General features: G+C 38.2%; 1 protein-coding gene and 1 long non-coding RNA gene across 7 annotated transcripts in view; one reads left to right on the top strand and one right to left on the bottom strand.

Annotated features, from left to right (window-relative positions):
* LOC141386311 (uncharacterized) overlaps positions 1-27,841 on the top strand; it is a 120,428-nt gene that overhangs the window by 30,553 nt on the left and 62,034 nt on the right. The window lies entirely within an intron of this gene.
* pik3r3b (phosphoinositide-3-kinase, regulatory subunit 3b (gamma)) overlaps positions 1,335-27,841 on the bottom strand; it is a 462,891-nt gene continuing 436,384 nt past the window's right edge. For 4 of the 6 annotated variants that reach the window (XM_073952390.1, XM_021476737.3, XM_073952389.1 and 1 more), the window contains 9 exons: positions 15,142-15,253; positions 11,298-11,396; positions 11,026-11,206; positions 10,356-10,481; positions 10,030-10,172; positions 9,777-9,953; positions 9,583-9,657; positions 9,327-9,497; positions 6,149-7,771 (listed from right to left, as the gene is read on the bottom strand). In XM_073952390.1, the coding sequence (XP_073808491.1) occupies positions 7,570-7,771; positions 9,327-9,497; positions 9,583-9,657; positions 9,777-9,953; positions 10,030-10,172; positions 10,356-10,481; positions 11,026-11,206; positions 11,298-11,396; positions 15,142-15,253 (1,286 nt within the window). In that variant the 3' untranslated portion in view covers positions 6,149-7,569. 6 annotated transcript variants of the gene reach the window in all.

Below are 27,841 nucleotides of genomic sequence, written 5' to 3'. Positions count from 1 at the left end.
AACAAGGCATTTGCGCCCACAGAACTGTCGCTCACTGGGCATTTTCTAATTTTCAGACTATTCTCTGCAAACCCTAGAGATGGTTGTGCATAAAAATCCCAGTAGATAAGCAGTTTTTGAAAAACTTAAATCACCTCTCTTTTTCATTCTGATGCTCGATCCATTCTGAACTGCCGCAGATCGTCTTGACCAGGGGTCACCAACCCTGTTCCTGGAGAGCTACCTTGCTGGAGAATTCAGTCCCAACCCTGATCAAACACACCTGAACCAATTAATAGTACCTAAAGCAGCACTTAGTAATTACAAACAGGTGTGTTTGGTCAGGGTTGCAACTAAAATCTGCAGGAAGGTAGCTCTCCAGGAACAGGGTTGGTGACCCCTGGTCTTGACCATGTCTACTGGTTGCTGTCATGTGATTGGCTGATTAGAAATTTGCTTTAACAAGCAATCGCACAGTTGTACTTAATAAAGTGGCCAGTGAATGTATATTAAATGAAAATTAATTTTACATTTTTTTAAGTTTTGCAAGAATATTGTGAAGTGTCACACTTTTTATAAGACTACTGAAACTCGAGTTTCACTTCCAAAAACTGTCCCTGCTCGAGCCTCCACCTCTGTTAGCAGGACCCCAGTTTCAGACAGAATTTTTCTGTCATACACATGCATTGGAATTCAGATATTGGCATGTGCTCTTTTATGTAATAATGATATTAATTTGGGGACGTTTGCAAGGCGGAGATCTGCGAGCAGTCATCTGCGTGTGCACAATTACAACAACTGCTATTTATAAATGTCACATCTGGAAGAGACGTGCACACATTTGTTTTCTCTGAATCGCACACGCGCTTCTATGAAATGATCTTAGAGTGATTTCTCTACATTTTAAAAATAATGCCCCCAAAAAACTAAATTGCATGCATATTATGGTAAATCAACAACATAAACTGTAATCAATCGACTAGAAGGTCTAGGTCACTTTATTTTGATGGTCCGTTTGTTGAAGTTACATTGCATCTACATGCCAACTAATTCTCTTTAGATTACAAGTAGACTGTTAGTTTGGGGTTAGGGTTAGGTAAGGTTACATGTACTTGCAAAGTTTCTTATAGTCAGTTAAATGTCTGTTGAAGGAGCAGTATCATCAGATATTAAGCAGACAGTCTACTAAAACTCAAACGAACCATCAAATTAAAGTGTTACCAAAGGTTAATTCCACTTTGAAACCATACTAATCTTGAAAAGAGATGTGCATGTTAGATTTGGCAATGTTTGACAGTGTTATTAATAATAATAAAAGCTGCTCGCACAAACCAAGACAAATGCACAGAGATGGATATTTTGAACAAAATATTTTTCTTTATTCTGCAAGAGAACTGAATAATGTGGAGTTCCATTGAGTATATACATGAGTTCACCTCATAACAAATGGAGAGTCTACAACCAATACAAACTATCGTAACAGATACAAGAAAATGTTTTGTGTCGGAAGTCGTAACTGAAGAATACCGAGAAGTCTGAAGCAACAATGATATTCAAATACTGAGAGAGAGGATTTCTGACGTCTCTTGTTCTCTACATGCAACGAACAGGAGATCAGTGTCTCGTGTCCTTTTTGTGCCATAACTTGTCCGAAGAAGACATTATACAAGGTTATATGAACCAGAGCCAGAGCAACATGTTTATTTTCATTGGAGTGCTTTTTTTATTTCTCAGACATCAAAGGCCCGTGGCTTATTGCTCAAGCTGAGTCTATAAAAGATGAAAACACTGCTGGTGTTGAGGAAATATTTTGCATTATGCAGAATAAAGTGTGTATTTAAACTATACATTGATCTGAGAGTGAAATTTAAAGGTTTTCCATAAGATGCATTTTACATGTCGGTAGAGGTTGTGCAAACGGTACTGAAAAATCGCTGTCGTCTATTGCTTCAGCTCCTCTGTCTCAGTTTTTCTGAACATCATTTTGAGTTTGTCACTGCAACAAAGGGCTCCAACTTATTTCAGCTGAAAAAAGCATGAAAAAAAGTCATAAGCTATAGTAAAATTTATATTCGACTACACCATAAACAGACAAATAACAGTTTTGTTCCACATCTTATTTTTTTTTCTTTTTACTTTTCCTTTTTTTGTAAGTTTTTTCCATACACAAAACAACAGTCAAGAGTAACAAAGCATGCTGGGTTTTACGTATGTCAAAGTGGGAAGGAGAGTGATCGTTTTTTTCCTCTTTTCCTTTTTCTGAAAACATTTGTTTTTATTTTATTTTATTTTTATATAAGAAATGGGCTGGATATCACGGTAGGACAGCTGTGGTAAGAACACAAAAGACTCCCAACGAGAATCACAACATATTCAAACCTGACTGCAAATAAAACTTTGCAGAACTGCACAAGGGGAAAATAGCCAGTGCTAGTTAACAGTCCGGAAATAACCTTAGCCAGGTCTTCTAGTCATAACACCTGCTTTGTATACCGTGTCTATCTGAAAACTCCAGCAGTTAAGAGTCCAAGAAAAAAAAAAAAGTTGTTTTGGTTCATGTCCAAACCCTCTGAGCTTTTGAAGCAATGCACTGTTGATTTTGTCGGCTTGTTATGATTTGCAAGCTTCCCCCATTCCCACTTCAATACAAAAAAAAAGCACTCTAGTAAATGTCTCTCATACGAATTCCCAATGCAATGCTTTTCACGTCCCTGAAAAAACTTTCGCGATAAAAAACAAATGCTTTCTTGAGTATAGAAACAAAGAAAGCAAGCAATCCCTACTGCTTTCTGCCCTGCAGAGAATGACAATCACTTAAAAAACAAAAACAAATAAAAAACATACATTTCTGTGTGGTATAGGGTTGTCTGTTTTCTTTATGAATTTTACAAAACAATGAAAAAGAGCAAGAAAGAATCTATCTGGAGTCTGCGAGACTATTCTGTAAATAAAAAATGCTTAGAGACACTCAATTTCGCTGACTTTAGTGACTGAAAAGACAAATTAATGACAAAAAAAATCTAAGATGGCACACTCACACAAATAAAGTATATACCCATTACAAACAAGTGAGTGCAAAAATGAACAGCTTTAGGCTGATCTGTTTACTTTGAGGCTTAACAAAACTCAGTTCGGTAAACAAACTATCATTTTTCAAATGGCAAAAACAAAACAAATGCAGCCCAGCCAATCCACAGCGAGCCCTCAAATATATACGGACAGTAACAGATGTTTTTCTGACAAGCAAGGGGATGGCGATAGCAACCCAAAAACTAAGACACAAAATTAAGTTTGCATGAAAGCAAGGCAATTGAAATACTGGGGTGTGGGGGTGGGGTATGCATCTTTTTAAAACTAGTACTAACCAAACAATGTAATCAAAGCAAACTTAAATCTTTGGTCTCGATGTGTGGGAAAATGCTAATAAAAATAGCAAAACAGTGATTAAAACATTTCGTTTTTCTTTACTTTCTTTAATCAATATCATGTCATGGCGTAAATTGTCAAACATAACATGTTGTTGACCAGCCTATTAAATAACTAAAACTCTTTAAATATGATGTGTGCTATATTGGACTCCAATAATCTGTCATATCTGAGCTTTGTGAACATAAATAAACCCCTTTCATTTCGACAAAACACACACGTTGAGTTCTACTCCTAAATATGTCCACCCATGTTTCCATTCGCACCATAAAGGGGATTTCCTGTGTTTTAATATATGTTATATCTATGCATTATTAAAGACATTCAATGGTGAGTGATGCAAGAGTTCAAGTAATAGACAGGGGGGCCCTCAGGACCCAGCTTCAAGCAAAAACAAACAAACAAATAATAATTAAAAAAGAATTGAGGACAGAATAAAAATAAAACTGGACCTGTGATTCTGAACACAGCAACATACAATGTTCCATTGAAAAAATGGTAAAACCAAAGCTCCGCAGATGTTTTCTAGAACAAATCGCACACACAGAACTAAAAATCAACTTTCAGAGGCGAGCATGTTCTGGGTGAGCGAGATCAAGCCGTACCACAGCCATGGTAAAGCAGACGAGACAAGAACACTGAGTTCTGCCAATAACACCCAATCAAACCACAGTCACTTTCAATAGCAACAGGATGAACAGCTGAAATAAACAGTGGATGGGAGAAAAGAAAAAACCTCCATCGGCTGCATGTGGTTTTCATTAGGGCTCGAGGATGTAACTTAATCTCAACAGCTGATTTGACTGAATGCTCTGTCTGTTTGGACCCCATCATCACCACCACCAAACTAACCACCAGAAGACTCCAACTAAAGTTTCCCGTCTCGTATGACACAGCTGATCCAAACAAACAACCCGATCTTGTGAGAAAAAACAGCTATTGTGAGCATCGACAAATTCGTAATCACATATACAATTTGAAAGTTTTCTGGGAGAATATTTTGACAATATAGTTGAATATAAATTTTACTTTTGATGCGTCCAAAATCCCATACTTCTGCTGAGAAAACAGCGTAAACCTGTCTAAGCTGGTTGGCTGGTTTGGTTTCAGAGGGGTTTAGGCCATTTCCAGGCTGGAAGATGACCAGCTAAAACCAGCAAAAAAAAAAAACAAAAAAAAAAAAACAGCTTGACCAGCCTGATTTAAGCTGGACATAGCTGGTTTTGGCTGTGCTCTCAGTCTGGCTAGGCTGGTCAAGTTGGTTTTAGCTGGTCATCTCCCAGCCTGACCAGCTAAGACCTGGAAATGGCGGAAAGCTAGCCTGGAATGGCCAAAACCCCTCTAAAAAACCTAGGCTGGTCAACCCAGCCTGTTCTTACGAGAAAATGCAAGTATTTTATGTTTTGTCAGTTTAGTGGCTAATTTGTATGAATTTGTATGAGTTTAGTCGCATGAAAATGTACGATTTTAAAAAGGAGGCGTGGCACCAAACCCCACCCCTAAACCCAATCGTCATTGAGTGATAAGCAAATCGTACTAAATTGTACAAATTAGATTGTACAAATTCGAACGAGTTTAGTCGTATGAAAATGTACGATTTTAAACAGGAGGCATGGCACCCAACTCCAGCCCTAAACCCAACCGTCATTGGGTGATGAGCAAATCATACTACATTTTTTTAATTAGATTGTACAAATTCATACGAATTATCCACTAAATCAAAAAGTTACGAATTGTTGTGCGATTGCGTTGGTCGACCAGCTAAAACTAGCGAACCAGCCTACAATAAAAAAAAAAATTATTCAAAGATGATTTATTGGATTTACTAACTTTTTTAGTGGTTAAGGGGTTGTAAACTATTTATTTGGACTAAATTTATTCAAACAAATTAAAGTTAAACATCACAAAATTTCATTTGTTAGTTTGAATTCAACACATATAAATTGTTTGCAACAATTTTGCAGACACCATTTTTTCAGCCTAGGCTGAAAACAAAAAACAGAATGTGAGCCAAGTAGTTTGTCCGAATTCCTATTATTTGATAAACAATAGGCAAAATGTACCTGGATGACCTACTACTTCTGGCCAGATTATGAACTGCATATCCAGTGGACACTGGGACATCCAATGTGAATGTGTCACGTGATAACGATAAACGACAGATACTACAAGTATACTATCGATATTATAAAAGGCAGAAAACGATCAAATTTCTCGCTCTACATACAAGTGGGTCCATAACTATACAGACAAAGTAGAATAATATAAGATAATGTCAGTTTTCAATGTAACGAGCCGTTTTTAACATCTGAATATGAATAGAACTGAATAAGAGCGAAAGTCTCAAGCCAAAAAGATTCATATGGCTGCGCTCGCTCGTACGCGAAAAATAAGATGAATATAGAGTGTCCTTTTCTAACGGTTGTGTATTAAATTCAAATTCAAACATAGTATCTTAGTGAGTAGTATGCGATTTCGTTTGCAGCTTATTTGCTGCTGTTTATCAGGCTGTGCATTGAGGGGAACAGTTGGGTAGTTGCAGTGGTGGGTAAGGGAGCTGGCTAACTCTAACAACTTTTCAGTGTATGGCCAAATTGTGAAAAGGGGAAAACTGTAAGAGAACAAAAGAAAAAAAAAAAACCCTATGTGAACTGAAATACTCAACTAGAAAACCTACTAGTACAAAAAATAAGACCAAAACAGGACAGTGATGTAACTGACATACCGACATGCTGTAAATATATTTTCATAAAGGTTTTATTGTGTGACATTAAAAGCAACAGGCAGCCACAATGAAAAGTGTATTTTCTCTTTTCTGATACAGAACGAGTCAACCTGCTAAAAAGAGAAGCACTAGGCAATAAAGGGGCTTTTTTTTAAACAAAACAAAACAAAACAAAATCAATTCTTCAAAAGGTTCAAGTGATTATCGCTTTTTGATGCAACTGAGAGCAGTTTGTTTCTCTCTGACAGACCACTTCGCTACCATCAAAAGCTGGATTGCACTTTTTATTTCAAGTTATGTACTAAAGCACATCTGCTGTAACATACACGCTGCTCCGACGTTTTCTTGATCGTATGTGTGAGCTACACAAATCCAATTGTTCTAGACCAGACATTTAGATGCCACATTAGTTAAAAAAAACAACAACACAGACACATACGTGAATCATTGTTTTTAAATTTGGTGTTTAAACATGCAGCGCTTACTTTTCAGTTCTACATAAGTGCTTTATGTTAACTGTGTCTGTGCATACGATTTTGGTTCTTAACAATAACTTGGTACTCCACAGGACACAGACCCAAACTATTTTGTGTCGTTTGCAAACATGTATTAACTTGCCGCTCATTTAATATAAGCCAAATAATAATAACAATAATAATAAAAAGTCCTCCCCATGCCAACTTTGGTCTTTGTACTGAACTGTAATGATCTTTTCTGGTTAGAAAGGACAGATATTTTGATCCAGAAAAACAGAAAATTAGGACAAAAAAAAAAAACTTTGTTTTTAAGACTACAACACATTTTCACGTGTGCCCTCCCAAACAACCCTCCCACAACCTCTCGTTCAGCAGCAGTCACTGTGAGAACACTCAGAAAGTGTCAGTCGTCTGTTTGCTACATATGTTTTAACTTTGTTAAACACAGAGAAAGAGAGAGAAAGAAAGAGAGAGATGGAGAAATTTTAAAATTTTTTCCTGCCTTACATTTTCGTTAAAGAGTTATGCAAAGACAATAGAAAGAAAGAAAAAAACAGCTGAATGAAAAATGGAAGGATGTGTGAAAAAAAGGCAGGAAGATCGGGGAAAAAAAAGAAGAAGCTCAAGCTAAAAGCTAAAATGGAGCATGTAAAATGTCCCAGCTGGAGTTTAGGTAGCAGCGCGGGTCACCTGAAACTCGCCTCCTCTGCTTCCTTCTGCTTTTTTTCACATTCACAAACATTTAAAACTTCCTTGTGCAAATCAAGCAGTCTTTAGAAAGAATGCCCTCCAAATTGTTCTTGTAAAAATATATAACTCCAAGGTGGCTGACGTGTGTGTTGCAGCAAGTGTTTATTTCTTTTTTTTTTTGTCTGAATGTTTTTTGTTTGTTTGTTATTTGTTCAGAAACTGTCCCCCCCTCCTGGGAGTGTAAAGAGTTTAGTTTTTTCGGGGGGCAAGTCTTCATCTCCGGGGTCCTGAGGGCATCTGTGCATACACTGGGTACGCCAGCCGCACGTTGAGCGAGTCATTGTGCTGGACCAGTGAGGTCTGGTGGTAGTGCAGGACCAAGTCTTTAAGAGTGCTATACAAGTTGTAGGGCTCTGCAAAGCCGAAGCCGCGGGGTGTGCTATAGATGACGCAGTGCTTCACCTCGCCTTCCACACTGTAGGCAGAAAAAAAATGATTATCATGAATGTTCAAATCTAGAATTTGACCTCAGACAAAGATAAAGGCAATTCATGTGATCAGTGGCAAAGTTAATAACGCTCTAAAGGAGACTGATTCAGCCTTACAGAACATAATCAAATGGGATCAGTACAGTAATGTGTTGTGCACTGCGTATCTGTTAAAAGGTACTGGTATAATAAATGCTGAAAAGACTGAGAAATATAGGTGAAGTTTAAAATTAAACTAATTTCGAGAGGAGCACATGCTCATGATTGACCTAGCTCGCCCAGATTAGCTAATCACGATCCTCCAATCAAAGAATGCCAAGTCACTATATATATCCTCCTTTCCTTTCTACAACTACCTTCATCTGGAAGAAACCTCCCTCCTCCCCTTCTTTCACCTTTATCCAGAATGTGCGGCACGGTGGCCCAGTAACTAGCACTGTTGCCTCACAGAAAGAATTTAGCAAGAATATAGTATTTCTGTGTAGAGTCTGCATGTTCTCCCCATATCCACGAGGGTTTCCCCAGGGTTCCCCGGTTTTCTCCCACCATCCAAATAAGCTCTATATTACAGACTAAATAAGCCTAAGTCTCTTTTTCTAAATGTCTTTCAGGAGGTTCACCTTAGCCTCAGCAGCGGGGGAGTTTTGAAGTCAACCTAAGCTCAATCTTCCCTCGCCCTGCGAAAGGGAGGGAGCCCTGGGCCCGAGAATCCCTTGAGCTCAGTGCTCTCTCCTGGGACAGCATGCCAAAAATATAAATCATGAGCTAAGCGTGAATTCTTGAAATCTAGATTATTTAATCCAAATTTTTATTTGCAAAAAGTTCATTTTGGAGTGATAAATAAAAATAGGACATCAGATTCTGTAACTCTCAAAGTGTTTGCTAACTTTTAGCTCACTGGTAAATATTTGATATACCTCCACGTGACAAATAAAGAAACCCAAAATGGCCTTAATAACTTTTTTTTTAATTGAATCAACAAAATGTCCAAATATTTACTTAACGATGACATGGAAGTATGTAGTCATAGATATTGCCCTCCCAAATCATTAGCATCTAGGCATTTGACGACAACTGTTTAAGGTATACCGTGGTTTTGGAAAAGTCAAGGTTTTAAAACCGCCAAACTTTTTTGGTTTACTGATCCTAAGGTATGTATAAGATTATTATTTTTTTTTTTTAGGACAACAGTATCTTCAGCATAAAAGATTTCCAAAGATGCTGCTTATATTGTAAAGAAATCTGTGTTTTTGAAACTAATAAAGACAGCAGAAGACAATGATTCATTTGAATTATTTAGCCTGACATGTTTACTGCTCCTAAATATGTTAAATGTTTCTCAAAATAGTGTTCAAAGGGGAAAAAAGTTGTTGTTTTTGTTTACCCAGACATTTTAAAAGAATATATTTTAGAGCAGTAATCACAATACTGTCAAACCATGATATTTTTATCCATGGTTATCATGCCGTCAGAATCTTATACTGGCTTATGACTAGTGGCATCACACTCACTGAACCGTGTTCTACATCTTAAGATACTTACACAACAGAGCAGGCGTAACAGCCTTTCTTGCTGCTTTCCCGGATGAGGAAAGCTCCGTCAGGTTTGCCATGTAGCAAATCTTCTGACTGCGTTCGGTTCAGGTCCCCCACAAACCAGCTCTTCTCGTCATAGTGTGGCAGATTCTCATCCTCCTCACTGACAAAGTAGGCACTGTGGTAGTTAGAAAATGTGTTAGATGCTTTACAGGAGCCACTTGCAAATCCATGATCTCAAAAGTTAAGTAAACTTTACTTACTCATCTGTGGTCTCATTTTTTAAGCCCAGCCAATCGTTGATTCGTTTCTGTCGTACACCTTTATGATTTAGCCAACTGCGTAATAAATAAAAAGCATTAGTCAGTAGAGTGTTTATACTTGACAGAAAAATAGTCAACTCAAACATAACAGTAATGATGACTTGGAATGGTGTGTGAAGGATGGTTTTGCTTACACAAGGTACTGATCTCTAATCTTTCGGAGCTGAATGAGATCTGGCTTTAAGCTGTTCATTTTCTTGTCCGTCTCCCTGTTGTCCAGAGCCTGCGTTTTCAGGTCCTGTTCAAGCCGGGTCTTACTGTCGTGAATTTCACCCAGACGGGATTTAAGCTTCTCGTAGTTCATCATAATCCTGAGAAAGATCAATTGAAAAACCCTTAGATACAGGCTGACAATCCAGAGCTCTCTTAATTGTGACCTCTGCGTACCTCTCAATCTCTTTGTCGTTGCCCTCTCTGCGGAATCGCTCAATGTATTCCTTACTGTAGCGCTCCTGTGTGTGACACTGTTCTTCAAAAATTTTAATAGTCTCATTGAAGGCCTCTATTGCGGTACGTTTCATCTGGATCTCCTGCAATCAAAGGAAAGATAAATCAATGGATGTGATGCAACCTCAAAGGAACGCGCCTCTTCACAGACTTGGTTAATGGGCTTCTCGCAATCAAATGAATTGTTTGTATACACATTGCGTTTGGGGCTGGAGTTAAGAGGTTGGATGTCTATCGATCAAATAGCGATGTTCTAAGAGGCTTACCTGTGAGGTTTTTGTGTGCTCCTCGTAGAGTCTGTCATATTCTTTACTCTTCTCCTGATATTGATTGTGATACTCCTGGAGCTTCCTTCCCACTGCATCAATGTTGTCCTCTTTCACCAGCTGATCCTGAGAGAGCGAGAGTAAAAGCGTTGTTATTGATATGAATTGCTGAGAGGAGAAAAGTGTGGTGGGGATAAAAGGATTGCTCGCAGCAACCTATGGTAGATTCTGCTTACAAAGTTAAAGCCATTTTTCAGGAATTCTTTTTCCCAGGAATCATTAATAAAAATCTTGGAATCTGTAAGTGCCTCTCGAGGGCCTAAATTTGTGGAACCCCCTAAATAATGAGCACCTGTGTGTCTGAGAAAGATACCGGGCGGGCGAGGGAGGAGGAGCGGGGGAAAGGAATAAATGCCTGGATGGCCTTTCGACACTGTGGATGTGTGCAATTATTTAGGAGGTGCGCTGCTGTGGCAATAAACAAAGTAATATTTCATGCCAAAAGCATCCTGCTGCCTCTGCAGTTTCACTCACAACAAACTGCACAATTCATTCAGCAAACATGCTCTTTAGGGCTGGAGGGAGGGAGAGGTGGGAGGACAGCACGGTAAAAGTAAAGGAAGGGAGGTTGTAAAGCGATACCCCCCACCCACAATCTAAACCCATTTACCTGCTGGTAGCGGGAGACCGGATACATGAGCTTAACGTCCAGTTTTGTGTTGTACTGGGCCAGTGACTCATGTCTGTAGTGACTGATGAGCTCCACCACAGAGTTAAACGTGAGCGGGTCTGAGAATCCGTACTTCCCATCTCGATGGTAGATTTTTATTAGCTTATTGTTTCCACCTTTCCTGCAAGGGGCAATAAAAGGAATTGCGTTGTACTTCAGATCAATACAAACCAAACTGCGAGATCTTGAAGGAGCTTTCAAAATTGTGTTACCTTAGCGTTAATGTGTAATCTCCCTGCATCTTGGTTGAAGCGTCCCGTACCAGGAAAGTACCATCAGGCATGTCTCGCAATTTATCATTCACCTCTTCCCTGCAATGAAAAAAAGGAAAGAGAACGGTTTGTGTTGCAAATAATCCACTCATCAAATCTTGTTCCTATTAATTAAAGCATAAATAAGTTTCCTGTGGTCCCGTCCTTTACTCTTCACACACTAAACTCTGCCTGACAGTATTTGGTCTGGCAGAGGGCAAAGGCACTGGTCTGTGACGATGCTGTCTGCTCCAGCCATCTGTCTGCTACAGAGAGTGAGACATCTTTGAATTCTTTAACTGTTGACCCTGTCCTGCACGCCCACATGTACGCTGATGCCTCCAGCTCTTGTCTCGAAATCAGACAGTCTGCTGCTTTAAAAGTGCCTCCAGACGACCAGCGGAGAAGCTGACAGTCTTCAAAGACTTTCCTACTTTTTCTGCCCCTTCTCCATTTTAGTCTATCAAGGAGGAATGTCACACCCCTCTACTTCCAGCCCTCCTCCTATTCTCCTGACAGCCAACAGCCTAGTCATGCTGGAGCTCAGCTGACCCTGACCCGGTCTCTTAGGAAGAGGTAAATTTAGCCTACTTCGTGCTGCTGAGGTAAGAAGCCTTTGACTAAGCAATACTCCAAATTTTTTTCTGTGGGAGGAGTCATCTCCTGCACTTAGAAATGAACAAATCATGTACATTTTTAGGCTGCGGTGCATCAGCAAGTTCATTGTTAATTAGGGAGGTGTCCTGTAGTAACTGGTTTTGATCAAAGAAGCTTCTAACATACCTTGGCAATCAAAGCAATGTGAGACATTTGTGAACAATTATACTGCTCTCATGTGACACGCTGAAATGAAACAAGATGTTCCAGAAATACAGCATTGCACTTTGGTTTTGAATGCGTTAAAGTGAATGAAGACAGCAGAGAAATAACAAGATTTGTCACTGTGCTCACTGTGTCATACACATGATCTCTAAGTAGCACTGATGCCAGTGTTACGGAGAGAATTTTTGTTTTTCCATTAAAAAACCCCTTGATAAAAAATATATTTGGTAAATAAGGTAAATATGCTAGGCATAACAGCCTTCACCTCGGTGAATAGTAATGATTGTTAGAGTAATTACTAAAATACATGAATAACAGGCCTTTAAAAATTGTGTAAAACAACAACAGGAAGTGAACCCCACATATTTTAAAAGAAAGTCAAAAGTTGACCTCATGTAGACTTTACCTCAAGCTAGGGGTGTAACGGATCACATTTGATCCATGATTCGTGTGAATCACAACCCACGGTTGGAAACACGTGTGGCTTGCAGATTGATACTTTTTTTTTTACTTCACTAAATTTGTAAGAGATTGCCATTTGTGTCATTCAAATCACATGTATGCAAGCATTAAGGCTTTCTTGTAAAATTTAATGATGATGGAGGAAGTTGTCTTAGGTTATTCGGGATGTGGTGGGTTTCTTAGGTTATTAAAGGTGTTTTCTGTCGCTACTTGTTTAGCCTGCATTAACAAATTCAGTGTAAGCTGCACGATTAATCATTAAAAGATCTGGATTTCAACACCCACACAACATTAATTATAAATGATGGTGATTTGCATATGTTTATTAATCATTCGACTCTCTGCATTTAAATATGTTTAAAAAATGCAAAAAAAATCAAGAGATTGAGTCTTTAGTCTTTTGAGTTAGTTATAAAGTTACAAACAGTCAAATAAAACATAAGTACTGGGATAACAGTTTATAGTTTAGATAAAACCACTGATGTTCATGGTAAAGATTAAAATCACCGTCTTATGCATTTAATGAAGCCCAACAATGAAAGTCGTACGCAGCAACTACATTATTTAACCAATAGGTGGCAGCAACCAGCCATCAAAAATATGCCACTGAATAATTCTTTAAACATTAAACATCAAGCAATGAAACATGAAGATTTATGAGTGAAAAACTGAATATTTTTTTGAAAATGAGAAAATAAATAAATATGGGTTGTACAAATTATTATTTTAGATTTCTACATTTAGTGTTATCTGCAACAGGAGTAGTAACAGTGAATTATTTACAGTACTGATTATTTTACAATTAATTTTTATTCAGCTGATTATGTTTTCATTTTATTTTTAATAAAATTGCAGGTTCTAAGTTCTATTTGTTGAAACTAAAAGTGTCTTTCAGCACTGTTTTTGTAATAAATGGAAAGCAAATTACATTCTCCTCCTCTTAGTGGCTGATCCAAAAAAATGGTCCGATTCGTGACTAAAAAACATAATGTGATCTGAACCGTGAGATTTGCGATCCGTTACACCCCTATCTCAAGCATATCAAATCTAACAAAAAAATAAAATAAAGACTTGCAAGATCATAACATGGCTGAACACCATTACTGTGTGATGCAATCGGTCATTAGGCATGGGCTGGTATAAGGTTGTGACAGTATGATAACCTTTTAGAAAAATGTTTCACAGTATTGTGATTACGGCTCTAAAATATGTTCTTTTTAAATGTCTGGATAAAAAAACAATTCCTTCCCCCCCATTGAACACAATAGATTTTATTCTAAGAAGCATTTAAAATATTTTGGACCAGTAGCTTTTGATGTGGAGGGTCCTTTTCTGCTTGAGATTTTGTTTTATATGTTCTAAAAAAACTACATAAAATAGTCGCAAAAAACAAGTAAAAACAATGTAGGAACAGTATACCAGAAAATTCTGACAGTTTTAAAACAGTGACTTTTCCAAACCACAGTAAACCTTGAAACAGGTTATCATCCCATGCCTATACATCACTGCAGTCTCCATTGGATTAAAATGTTCTTAACTGGAACATACATAAAAGCCCCTAAAAAGCTTTAAACATATACTTATATGGTTGTATAGAATAACAGGATTTTGACATTTGTAATTCAGCAATCCGCAGTACCTCGCTTAGGAGTTACTTTATGATTCTTAAACGAGTAAAAGCACTGCAGATGGATATAAAGCGCAGCAAAAAGAAGCTCTGGTTTATCTGGAAAGGGACTGCATGAGTTAAAGGATAGCAAGGGCTTGAGAGATTGGTGAGCCTGTGAGCATCTCTGCAGAATTTCTCCTCACCCGACATCAAACGAGTCTAAAGCTGGTCACTAAGCAGCAGACTAATCTGCTAAAACCTGAGAGTTTTATGGGTTGTGCTGGAAACTGGCCAGACTGCTTGACATTTTGGAGATTTGGGCTCTTCTATCCATGCCCTTAAGTAATGGCAACTAAACCACCCCTCTCTCTCTCTCTCTCTCTCTCTCTCTTTAAACTGTGTTTCTCTCCGCATTTCATTGCCTTTCTGCTTTTGTACAGCTGCGGCAAAAGGAACATGCCTCCAGGATCAGTGAGCCAAAAGAAGGGGAGGATCAAAATAAGTTCACCAGCTTACATAAAGAAAAAAAAACTGGAAAAGTTTGCAGAGCAGCGCCCAGTGGCCTTGTTAGATATCCAGCAGCAGAGCGGACTGCTGAATGAGATGCGAGTGAGATTTCACCTCCAGGCTACCGACATAGAAGCCATCAGAAGGAGGGAATGGAAGAAGAGGTTCTGACATCCTCAAAGGAGAAAAAAACATTTTAAGAATCCAGCAAGATTTTCAACGGCTCTGTATGCAGTCATATTACTACACTGGTACCTATCACCTGACATCTACACTGACATACATGTCAAACACATGATTATGGCAGTGTCATAAGAGTTAACAAGTTTTAGGAAATATTTGAGAGCAGAACAGACAGAAATTCAATCACGTGAGAAATGGAATGTACTGTCAAGTGACTCCTACCTTGATATGTCTCCCCAGTACCATTCTGCTTCTTGCAGTGAGCCGCTGGCGGCTTCTTTCACACCATTGCCGTTTACTGGTGTCATGGGTTTTGTTGGCTTGGGAGGAAGAGCTGCAAAAGAAATGAGTGGAAAATCTTTTAATCTCATGATCAATCCTTGAGATATGAAGTAGATCAAAAGTTACTGCTGTGACCTTACAGATGAAAATCTAATCTCCCTGGAGTCTGAACTAAGTGGATGTCTGTGTTAACAAATGGCTGTTCATTTAGAGAAGTAGACACGCATGGACAATCCTCAAGAATATGTTTGTGCTGCCAAGAAAGTCTAAATTTGAGTTTGAATTGCTTAAAGTGGTTAGAATACAACCTTTTTTAAACTTAAAATACAGATTTACCACAGTACAGACAAAACACTACTCTTCGGAAAAACCTAGCAAGTCAGCACACAATCCAAGAAACAATATTATTTAAAACACTAGTCAAGTAGTAGTACCAGCATGCAGGTTACCGCCCAGCTTTATCCATTGACCTTTACCACATAAAGTCTCGATTTTCCCATAGAATGCCTTTAAATATTTTTCCCAACCTATGACGCCTTCACATCAACTTAAGTCAGGTGAGCTGTTTTGGAAAATGCAACAGTGATTTCCACTGAAAATGCAAAAGATCAGTTTTCACGGAAAATGCAACAACATCATATTCCATTCGGCTCATGTAAGTGTAAACAAAAAACAAATAACCTCCACAACCAATGTTGCTTTTTTTGTGCTACTTGCTGAATCTGTAACTAACAGGTTTCTTTCCTTTGAGTGAAATCCTTCCTTTGTTGCCTGCAAAAGCAAACAACAGCTGCCGCAACAGCATGCTGCAAAGCTAACGCTGATGCTGCTCTTGCTATCTTGAGGGTCAGGGGTTACCAGAATGTTCTGCTCAGCCATGCAGTACATCACGACACCCTTACCATAGACAGATTTCACTATGAAAGTATACCCTGTGAGTTACGTCTTCACAGAATGCTTTCTTGCATCTAATCTTCTGAATCTTTTAACCCCAGCCAAGAACTGAATGATGGTTACAAAAATGACATGAAAATGCAGCGACAACTTTCAGCAGGATTAGTTAAATAGTAAGGGTGTTATAAAAAAAACTAGAGGGTATTAAATAAGGTACAAGTGCTTTGGTAAAAATCTGCAAGTGCTTAGCCAGGTGCAGTTGGCAAAGTCGTACTAATTTGAGGCAAAAAAAAAAAACTGTGCAAGTCCGTCTGAAATGCACAGAGAAGCAGTGTTCAAGCTCTGCACCTAATGCCAAACCAAACTAACCTCCCCCTGACCTAGCTGAAACTCGCAACAGTGGCTTTGACACAGCAATGTATCTTCGCTTTCAATGCACGGTTTATTCAGAAGGCGTTTAAGTGAAACCAAAGACGTACTCCAAGCAATACGTGGTGATACTTTTAAAATATCATTGCGATGTTAAGGAAGGACATGTATGGCCACATCATTATGTAAATTTTTTTTTTAATACCCCACCTGTCCTTAACCTGGCAGAGACAAGTTTGCATGAGAGTGTGTGCATGTCTATGCCAGGACAAAGAAGGGGGAGTTGATAAAGGCATTTTGGGGAAGGCACAATCCAGAGAAAGAGATCATCCAGATATCATAAAAGCTCTAGCAGATTTTTGAAACCCCTGAGCCCCCTGAGCCCTTCTACCCAAGGAAACCACTATCTTTTATGTGAATGAAAGGAGGCAAGACTTATGTCCAATACACCGGAGGTGAGTCAGAGAAATAAAAGCCTACTGGGACATCCAACGCACAGTGCAGCCAATGAATGAATCACTGTGCTGGCTCATTGTGGAATGACCCACTGTTCTGCACACAACTGGCTCCTCTAAAAACACATTTATAAAGTTTATAGTTCATATAACAGAAAAAAATATGTTTTAATGTTGGCAAAAAGTTCTAATTTAAGATTCACTTCTTCCCAACTTTGCAAACATTTGTGGAGTGAAGTTTTTTTTTAAGTTTCTGTATGTGGGAGAGGGGCATTTGAATGAATTTCTTTGAGGGTGTCATTAATTAAAAGCAGTGGCGGTTTTCAGAGTGAAAAAGCAAGACTGTAGTCAGAGTTAAAAGAGACCTGGGAAGAGTGACAACTCCTCCCTCCACAAGCCCACAGGAAACACCTTAGTCTGGTGGGGTGAGCGGCTTCAACCAGTCAAAGTGAAGCCAGCTTAACGGACACATCCCCACCCAAATTATGCTCCTGCAGGTGCGCGCACACACAAACACACAATTCCTACATTTCACTTGGTCTGGAAGTAGATTGGCCAAAATGCCTTCAGAGGAATATTATTTTGTGAAAGAAGCAACTTGAGAATATGGGGTCTCTGTGCAGTTTCCTGTCACAAACTTCAAAGGAAATGCTCACCACATGGTTGAGGACCAGCAATGCAGCTTATAAAGAGTCATTTGACAAAGGATAACCTTCTGTTCCCTTTACGCCAACACAATAATCACCATATTAATATTTCATTTGCCAAAGCACACAAGGCTAACCTTCTCCTCTCCCTAACGTAATTCAGAGACACAGTTGTGAGCTTAAGACAGTCAAAAAACTTTATATAAATAAAGAAAAAGTCTGTCAATTTCTATTTCAGATGCAGTTTATTTCATCACAAAGTGCCTTTCAGAGCTTAAGTAGCAGTCTGCCATCAGAAAAGGAAATGACCCCCTCCTTTTTTTACTCACTCTCTTTGGCAGCCTAAAGGCAGGTGCACAAGCCCAGCTGAAACCTCAAATTCCTGCCTAGCAGTTTTCCCACCATCAGCAAGTCTGTGACCACCTTTATCCTACACATACACTAGGGTATTTTTGTGAGCTACTGTTGGGTTGTGAGTATGGAAAGCAGAAAAAAAGAATGAAAGAAAGAGGCAGAGATGTGACTAGGTGATCTCATTACGGAGGTCAGCCCATCCGTGTTAGTGTCAGAGATATCGCAGCTGGGGAGCACACAATGGAAAGGCCACATAATCGCAGCTTGCAGTCATTTTTAAAGCTACCATTCACCGATTCAAACAAATTACGATCATGATTTATGGCAAAACTAAGCAAACAAAGGGCTGAATTTAAATGACAAATGCGAAAGCATTTCTTTAAAATATATATAATAAACTTAGCCTATCATGTTTCACAAGGTATGAAAAACAAACTGCACAAATATTTCTTTTTTCATTAATAAAAAATATATATAGTTCCTAAACTTGTAAGGAAAGATGAAAGGGCAAAAGTAAGAAAAAGAAAGTGACAATGATGGAAGGATGAGCAATAATGAGAAGATCAGCAGTGCTGCAGAGCTTGGTCAGAAAGAAAGGATGAGAAAGAACGAGGAGGAGTGCAACGCTGCAGAGCTGCGCACGTCTGAACAAAGAAAACTATACATCCATAGGTGAAGCCTATGGCAGTCGACGACCAACCAGTCCATTGTTTAGGAAACAAACATAAATGACAGTGTGCAGCTAAGACCTCAAGGGCTCAATGCTCTACAGTCCTACTTTTTATTTTGTTTTACAAAAAGACACCATCAAACTTCTGGTTCTACAGGTGAGATCTGATGAAGCAACCGTACTTTAAAAGAGAGCACAAACAAGGACTGACACCACAGACAGTTTAGTTTAGGGTTTGTATGTACAAATTAGAGAGTGAATTAGCATGAGAAAAGGCATGTGGCAGAGAGTAATGACAGTGCCATTGAGAGAAGCAGCAGGCATGGACTGCCACGTCCCGATCCAGGGGGAATGAATTAAAAGTGTCACTAAGCACATGGGTGGTTTAAAAAGTCCATCAGGGACACTCACTACCACATGTGAACCTATACAGGCTCCACACACAAATCGACACGGGGCACTGTCACAACCTATTCCTAATGAATGACTAAAAACCGTCCCTGCAATTGAAATCCCACAACAGACATAAGACTAATTTTTCCAAATATACAAAATTACAAAACAAGAAAATGAAATGTATCCGGAATAGACACACACAAAAAGCACAATTCTTATGTTAATAAATGTTGACATCAATGCATGTCTCCATCTACAGAAGATCGAGGACACTTCCCACACAATGGGACAAACACTAATTGTCATTGTGCTCCCCTGACAGTCTATTCAGAGAGTTACAATAGCCATATAAGACAAAAAAATGACGAAAGCAAAGACAGTGACCATGAAAACGCTAAAGAAAAGAATGGTGCCTCCCTTACCGTCCTCCTCGGGATCCTTTTTGAGCTGCATGTATACAGCCTGCACTCAGCTGTCTGTGACACGAGTCCTCTTATTCTCCCTCTCCCTCTCTCTCTCCCACTCGCTCTGGCTTTCTCTCCACCCTCCCTCGCACACTCGCTCTGCCTTTCAGACTAAAGCCAGAGGGAAAATCCCTGCTCCTAAATTCAGATGCTGCTGGCTTAACAAACCCTCTCAATGGAGAAGTCGGCAGCAGCCAATGAGAAGGCAGAAGGGGAGGTGGACACAACCATATGAGATGGAGAAGAGAGAACGTAAAACTCTGGGGAATGATGTAGGAGGGGGAAGCGCTCCTCCCAGAGAGAGACAAGGCAAAGACGCTAACACATGCAGAGGCGAACACATGCAAAGAAACAACTCACAAGCGCATCATTGCTAGTCAAAATCCAGAAAGTAAACTAGTTTTCAAAACATTACAAAAAATAAGGAACTTACATATAGATATGACAGTAATAATGAGATAAGAAATCAATTATTAAGACTAGTCAAATTAGGGTTAATGCAGTTATAAATGTATAAAAATCAGTATATGGATTAAATAAGTGTTTTATTTTTATGCATATATGCCTACATGTTACAGAGTAAGAAAAATGACGCTCTATCACATTCTGCTTTAAAACCCCCCCAAAAAAACCCTGCTTCTCAACATATAAATTTTCTGTCGACATTTATGAATGAACAAGCTAAATAAATTCAGGACTGAACAAGCTGAAAAGGCACAGAACAAAGAAAGAACCATGTATCAAGAGAGATATGGTGACATTTCCATCCCTTGTGTCATACGAATGCCCATTAATGGATGTCAGAAGCTGACTTTCCCTTTGGTGTCGCTGCACTTTTGTTGTCCGCCCAGAACACACGGCTCTGGCAGCCTTTATTACACTCACACATCACTGGGCCTAAGAGACAGAGGCCAACTTTCCCCTGGGGGCGGTGTGGCACCTGTGCTCATTGGACACTGCAACGGAACAAAGCGGTCGCTTGCTTGTTTGCAGACGCACACACATACAGGGCTTTACCTCAGAGTCTTTCACATGAGTTCGTATGTAATAAATATTCTAATGAACATCTGCAAGGGAAGCTGGTCCTATTTCGTTCCTTTCTCAGTCGTTCATTCTAATCTACCAATCTTCTCTAGGGCCAAGCAAATTTCACTGTCCCGCAGTGCTTCTCGAACACAGTCTCTGAGATGAAGTGTCGAGAGTTGAGGAAGAAGCAGATGATAAGTCAATGAGTGGCTATTGCCACTACATAGGGACAAATGGAAGCCTAGAAAAAAGGAGAGATCTGATAAACCTGTGTGCAGTGGCACAGAATGAAAGATAAGATTAATGTGTGGGTTGATCACACAGTGCTGTGCTCATTCATCCCCGTGGCAGAGCAATCGAAGGACTATTCAACCCAGAATCCTGCTTGCCAGATCCGTTCAGTCCACCACAGCTCATTTTCTAGGAAATGAGGAAGTTAGGACAGAGCATTGGGCTTTGTTTCTTTGAACAACGCAGAGAAACATTTTTAATTTTGCATACTGTTTTAAATAGGTTGCATTTGGACCAAGAAATTACTAACTGCGTGTGTACATTTGAAAACAGCACAATCGCTGCAACACTCAAGACAACAAAATCATAAAAATGTTACAGATAAGACTTGAGAAATGATCCACAAAATGTGCTTTACACTTCTGCCTCAAACAATAGTCACATTAAAGAACAACCTCATGCAAAACTGTCAAACACAGTTTCTTTCCCATTCCATTCACATTTCACGCTTCCTAAAGTGTCATTTGTCCTTTTATTGCAGGAATTAACGGCGTGAATTAACGACCCATTGTCAACTATGGCTGTGACTTCTGAATAGGATCCAGTTTCCAGTCTATGACATCATTGTTAATGGCAATAAAATGGTGTCAGCGCTTAATATAAATGACACATGAATAGCACTGAATTTGAATAAAGTGTGCAAAACACCAAAACTAACATTTAGAAAGGTGGGAAAGTCGCTTCTAAAGACCACTGAAAAGCCTTAAGCATTGAGTCCGTTAGGTGACTATAAGCTGTGTAAAGTCCATATTTACTAAGATGCCTTGGAAAAAGAGAACAGTTCGGATCGAGTATAACGTTACTAAAAGTGACAAATCAATTCAGAGAATGCATTCTGAACTCTCCACATTTTGCATTTAGATACCATTTGTGGCGAGCCATGCAAAACATTCGAATCTCCTGAGGGGAAACCTGTCAGACTATAGCAAGACCTGTAACACAATCTTTGTACAAACTTTTTTTTTTTTCATTGAACAATTTACAGAGCATAAATTATATTATGCTAACCAACATAACTGCGTATATATAAAGTATATACCAGTCATACCTTTAAAACTAGTTTAATCTATAAGAAAAATGAAAAATGACCCCTCACTTACTATTTATATACATTACATAAAAAGATGCATTGAAAAGCGAATGGGAAATGAGGTACATTCTGTCAAACATCTAATTTTGTGTGCTACTAAAGAAAAGTCAGATTTTAAACAAAAGATTAAGTACATTTCAGTATTTTCACACTTGGGTTAACAATTACTTTAATATAAAGTAGAAAATTAAACAGTATTGCATTGTATAAGGTGAAAGCTGCTTTAATATGGCTCCCTTGTCTGAAAGAGAAGTCGCTTATCATTAATTTAAAATATGCACGATAATGTTAATGCAGACTTTGTATTTTGAGCACGATTAGGGGCACATTTTACTGACAACCTGTCAAAAATAGAAAGGTTTTGATATGACAGGTTTTTTGTAACGTTGGATGTCAACTCAATGATGATTCATTGTAGGTAACACTACTATAAAATACATTTCAACCATGAAGAGGCGCAAGCTCCTTTTGTCTGAGCCGACTACAATGTTAGATGGCACATTTTGCGACATTTCTTTCTCTTTTTCACGAAGCACAATGGGAGATAAAAGAATGACATCTCAATCGCCATTACTTTTCAATGTATTGTAAAATGATACAATGTAAGTATATGGTGAGTTAGGCTGTCAGTCCCTAAACGTTTCCTTTTGTGCTTCATAAAGGAAAAAAAAGAGTCATATACTGTAGGTTTATAACAACATCGCAGTAAGGAAATGACATAATTTACATTATGAAGGTGAACGAAACGTGCTGTTAGTTATATCTGTACCTGGCGGCTGGTCCATTTCAATGTAAAATATTAATTCAGTGGAATAGGGCATCATCACGTCTCTCCAGTCGTCATCTTCTTTCTCCGTATTCCACACTGTATTGTACATGGTCTGAGTCCTCGGGTGATCGACTAAACGCTCACCAACTTGAGTAAAATCTAATTTTCAACAGATGGACGAAGGAAACATAAAAAAGCTCGTCTGACTGAACGGACAGCCCAACTTTAACAGTCTGAATGCCTGCTTCAGAGTAACTGCGTGTCATATGAAAGCTGTCAAAGCACCAGGCTTCACTCATCCGGTATAACTTGATAAAGCATTTTTATAAAAATCTCTTAAACAGTCCGACAGAACAGAAAGTAGATACCAGCTCTACAATCCACTCCGTCCTACCATGACGAAACGGTAGCTTCATTTCAATCAGCTCTACGGGTCTACCGGCCCTTTCACTTCATGTGGAGTGGTCCATTCAGTGCGCACAGCACGGGGGGGCTCTGTTTATAACCGATACGTGTGCTGCAAAGACTCTCATTGTGCATACGTTTACCTGATAATGTATATAATAACTCATTAAAAAGACGAAAAAAGGCCGAGTTCATAAGGATTTGATTTCATTTCAAAGTGTGCAACGGTGTCGTTTCATTCACAAGTGACATCATAGTTTTGACACCCCTTCTTTGGTAGACAATAGACTCGCCTCAAACGGATCACTGGCACTACAGGGGCCGTGGAGAGCGCACACTCCAGATTTGGAGCCAATCAGAACGCGCAGCACTTCCAACTAGTTGCTAAAGTCTGAGTTTGTACATAATTTGCAGGCGCGTGTTTCTCAAGATCCAATGAATTTGATCGAAGAGCGGAAGTACACATCCCATTGGTCGAACCGTTACTATGAGCTGCAAATCTGATGGAAAGAACAGAGTTGGAGGAAGTAGTGATGATACTTTACGTTGAAACATTGGAATTGTATGATGTAAAATATTGTGTTTACTTGAGATACCTATTGGTATAAATGCATCAATAAGTGTAATAAAAGTATAATAACAAGTCAAGTATAGAATTACCAGTAAGTGTAATAAAAGCATAATAACAAGTAAAATAGGTGCTTCTAAAAATCTGGTTATCTATGTTTGAAATTATCAAATGAGAAATGTCATGTTGGACTAATAAGTTGTGCTGATAAAATAAAAAAAAATATCATTTGAATAATAATAAAAAATATATTAAACATTCATATATTCATTCATTTTTCGAACCAGCAACCTTCTTGCTGTGAGGCGACAGCACTACCTACTGCGCCACTGCGTCGCCATTATTAAACATTAGGTTTACAATTTTGTTATTGGTTTAATTGCTGAAGTTTTAATGGGGAGACATGAGATTATCACAATGTTAAAGTCTGCGTGAAATCAAAACGTACAACCTTCTTTTTTTTACCAGCACATGATGCTATACTTTACGTGATCAATTAATCCATACAAGTTAATCCACTGAAGTTTGTTTTGGTAATCTTTAATCAAACTCTGACCATTTGCTTCCGTGTTTGCAGTGGTGATTGTTCTCTGTTGACATCAGTTTGATGGTATCAGCCACAATATTCTTAACCAGGCCTCCTCTTACCATTAGTTTGTTATGAGGGAATGAAAAGAAAGCTCTTCTCTCTACTCAGTATCCTATTTCAGTTGCAAGTACCTCAACAAACTGAAATAAAAGTCTCAGCAACTTCTAGTTCAAGCGGACTATAACATAAACTGAAAAAAATAAATAAAGAGGGGGATGGTGGTTTTATTTATTCATTAATTTTCTTTTCGGCTTAGTCCCTTTATTAATCAGGGGTCGCCACAACAGAATGAACTGCCAACTTATCCAGCATGTGTTTTACACCCTTCCAGCCACAACCCAGCTCTGGGGAAAACCCATACACTCTCACATTCACACCCACACATGCACTACGACCAACTTAGCTTATTTAATTCACCTATACCACATGTCTTTCGACTGTGGGGGAAACCAGAGCACCTGGAGTAAACCCATGAATACGTGGAGAACATACAAACTCCACACAGAAATGCCAACTGACCCAGCCAGGGCTCGAACCAGCGACCTTCTTGCTGTGAGGTGGCAGCACATAAAATGTTTATAATGTACTAAATGTAACACTACAATGAGGTCTTATTAAGGTCTTAACACTAACAACTAGCTTAATTTTTTAATTGTTAAAGTGAATAAAAATAATAAAGTAAAAAAAAAATTAGTTATTTCGATTTATTTTAATGAGTTATTAAACAATGCATTACAAACTAACATCTCATTAGTTTAACAAATGCTTTACAAGTTTTGATCATACAATTTTCCTCAGTTTAATGAACTAATATTAGGAAATAGAGCCTTACTGTCTTCAATTAACGACTTGGGCATGTTGTGGTGAGCCAGATGTAGTGTACAAATGTATATACATGTAAGTAAGTAGCCTATTAATGTGTTTTATGTATGAACACCATACAAACATTTGAATGCTTTTAAAAGGCATGCACAAACTTTAATTAAGAAATAATTATTCACTATATTTCCCAAAACAACATATAATGGAATAACAAAATATCATGCATGTTTGTTATAACAATATATTCTACATAATATATAGGTGTAAATATTAAAAATGTAATTTCAGTCAAACACAAACTCACTGGCTTGTGTATGTGCTAGTACATCAGTCAACAATTAAACTTCCTTCATGAATTATATTTATCCTGACTATTTCACTAATTGTTGTCTACAGTTCAGGCCTTTTTTAATACATGCCATCAAATGCAGCAGTGGTTGGTGGTCTGCTTTAGGAACAATTGTTTTATGGATGGCAATCTGCCTTCTTGTCTGCCTTTTTCAGGCCCCTCTGTTCACATACATGTGATCTATCCATCAAGAGGGAGGATGTCCTGAGCAAAAATAGGATCACAGTGTTTGCATCTCTTTAACGAAGGACAGGGAGGACCCTCCAGATGGCTCGTGCCTGACAAAGGCTGTCCTTGTCAACTGTGTCAAACTTGCTTAATTGTCACTGTCCATGCTTCAGTTCAGCATGAGCAGATGGATCCAAAACAATGACAAGCAACCGAATAGCCACAGTAATCCATAAATGCTGTGGGAAAATATTAATCACCTACACCCAGCGCATAATGAACAAGTAATAAATGCCACAGGATCATGTAAATTACATCTGTAAGCGCTATAAATTCAAGGCCGGTGGATTTATTAGAGGTTACTCCATTTGTAGGACCGAAAATGTCTGCTTTTGGACCACAGTGTATTGCTAGCCGCCTCTGCAACACCGGAGAAAGACACACGTGACCGCGGGGAATTGAGCGTCAGAAAAGTGTGTGTGCCTTAGAAACCTTAATGCACAACCAACTGCAGCTTGTTATTGGTCCAGCCTGTCCTCTTATTGGACAGTGAGCTAAATGTTAACAGTGTTTCTATGGCATGTCTGCAGGGGACTTAGATTTGGTGGATCCAAGAGGTGTGAGTTATGAGGAGAAAGAAATTGGCAAGTATAATTACCGCAACTTTAAACAATTAGCTAAAGTTATTATCAATGTAATAAAACATGTGAAGGAACATTTGGTTAGTCCCAAAGTATTTGCTGCATTCACACACATAAAAAATGCAAAAATTCAGATAGATAATGAAATAATCTTGAAATAATAGTTTCCAAGGTCTAAAAAGATCCACTTGGTCATGAGGACAATCTCATTATAAATAGCATCTGCCAGATGTTTGTGTAGTCCAGAGATGTATTTTCTCCATATAAACTTTAAAAAAAGAATGTGCTTTGTCACTGTTTAGGAGTAGACTAGCATATAGTTAGCAATTAGCATCAAAGCTAACACATGGTCACAAACCTATGAAATAATAATTCAGTTTGCATAGAGTTTAGCATTAAACTACCTTCTGACATAAAATGGTATTTAACAGTATACCTACAAAGATTTATTATGTCACTAAAACCAATAGGTATGACGTCATTAATGACGTGCAAAATTCAAATAGGCCAGGAAGTGAATCTTCTACATAGGAATCACTATCAGAACAACAAAATGTTTCTGTTTTACATTGTTTATAATTGTTTAAATCAGCCACAATAAGAAATGCTGAACAGCTTTTATAGACTATCAAAAGTTTTTGCTCAAAGGGGGGGGAAAGTTCTAAAAATTGGCTTAAAAACAGAAGAAAAGGTGGAATTTGATAATCAATTTTTAAACACAATCATGTGTACAAACTTTTTTTGAATGTGCTAATTTGTTTGACAGCACCAATACATATTATATACAGATCTAGCTATGTGTATTATATGTTAATGTGTTATATAGATCAGATACAAACACCACCACTTATACAAAATCAGTTATTATTGTGGAGCTCTTTTACCCCCTTACAAAAATAAATAAATAATAATCCATTCTATGTGTCCACACTTTTGTATGCTGCTTTTGATAAAAACTTTAGTTATTTATATTAAACATGTTTTTGAATCACATAGTAAGGTGTATAATGTGTACAACTCTTTGTTAATGAATGCTACAGAATGCAGTAGCATGGTAAACTGATAAACTGTAATAAATACTGTAACGTTAGTGCAAACTGTGGTGCATCATTATGGTTGACAATTATAGTGTAAAAAAACTGAAGCCTATTGAATAATTTGTTTATTACTACAGATGTGTTTTACCACAGCTGCAATATAATTACCACTAATTTAAGTAATTATCTATATTATGCCTCCAAACACTAGTATTTACTATAATATTTTGTCATGTAACGCAATAGCTTATACAGTATCTACCGTCTCGACGACAGGCAAATATATTTTAGTTCAGTGAAAAACTCGGCTCTTTTCATTATGTAAGGATCATGCCCATTATTTGTGGTTATTTTCTAATTATATCTTCTTTGAAATATGGTATAAAGTACAAAAATATGGACATTTCTCTGTGTCACATCACAGGAGCTATTGATTCAAAACAACCTATTGTAAAATAACATAACTATTATTTGAAGGTTTATTACACCAACTCCTTAATTGGAATGCTTTTTCCTAATGTAGATCTGAGCATGTGAGCCCAACAGCCAGGCATGACTAGCAGAATGAGATTCTAATCTGCCTGACTACAAGACCCAGCCAAACGATGTCAAATCCAGTTTGTGAGGCAAAAAATG

The sequence above is a fragment of the Danio rerio genome, chromosome 6, assembly GCF_049306965.1.
Source record: "Danio rerio strain Tuebingen ecotype United States chromosome 6, GRCz12tu, whole genome shotgun sequence".
Classification (NCBI taxonomy): Eukaryota; Metazoa; Chordata; class Actinopteri; order Cypriniformes; family Danionidae; genus Danio; species Danio rerio.
Note: the sequence above shows the minus strand (reverse complement) of the source record. Positions and strands in the feature narration are given on the sequence as shown.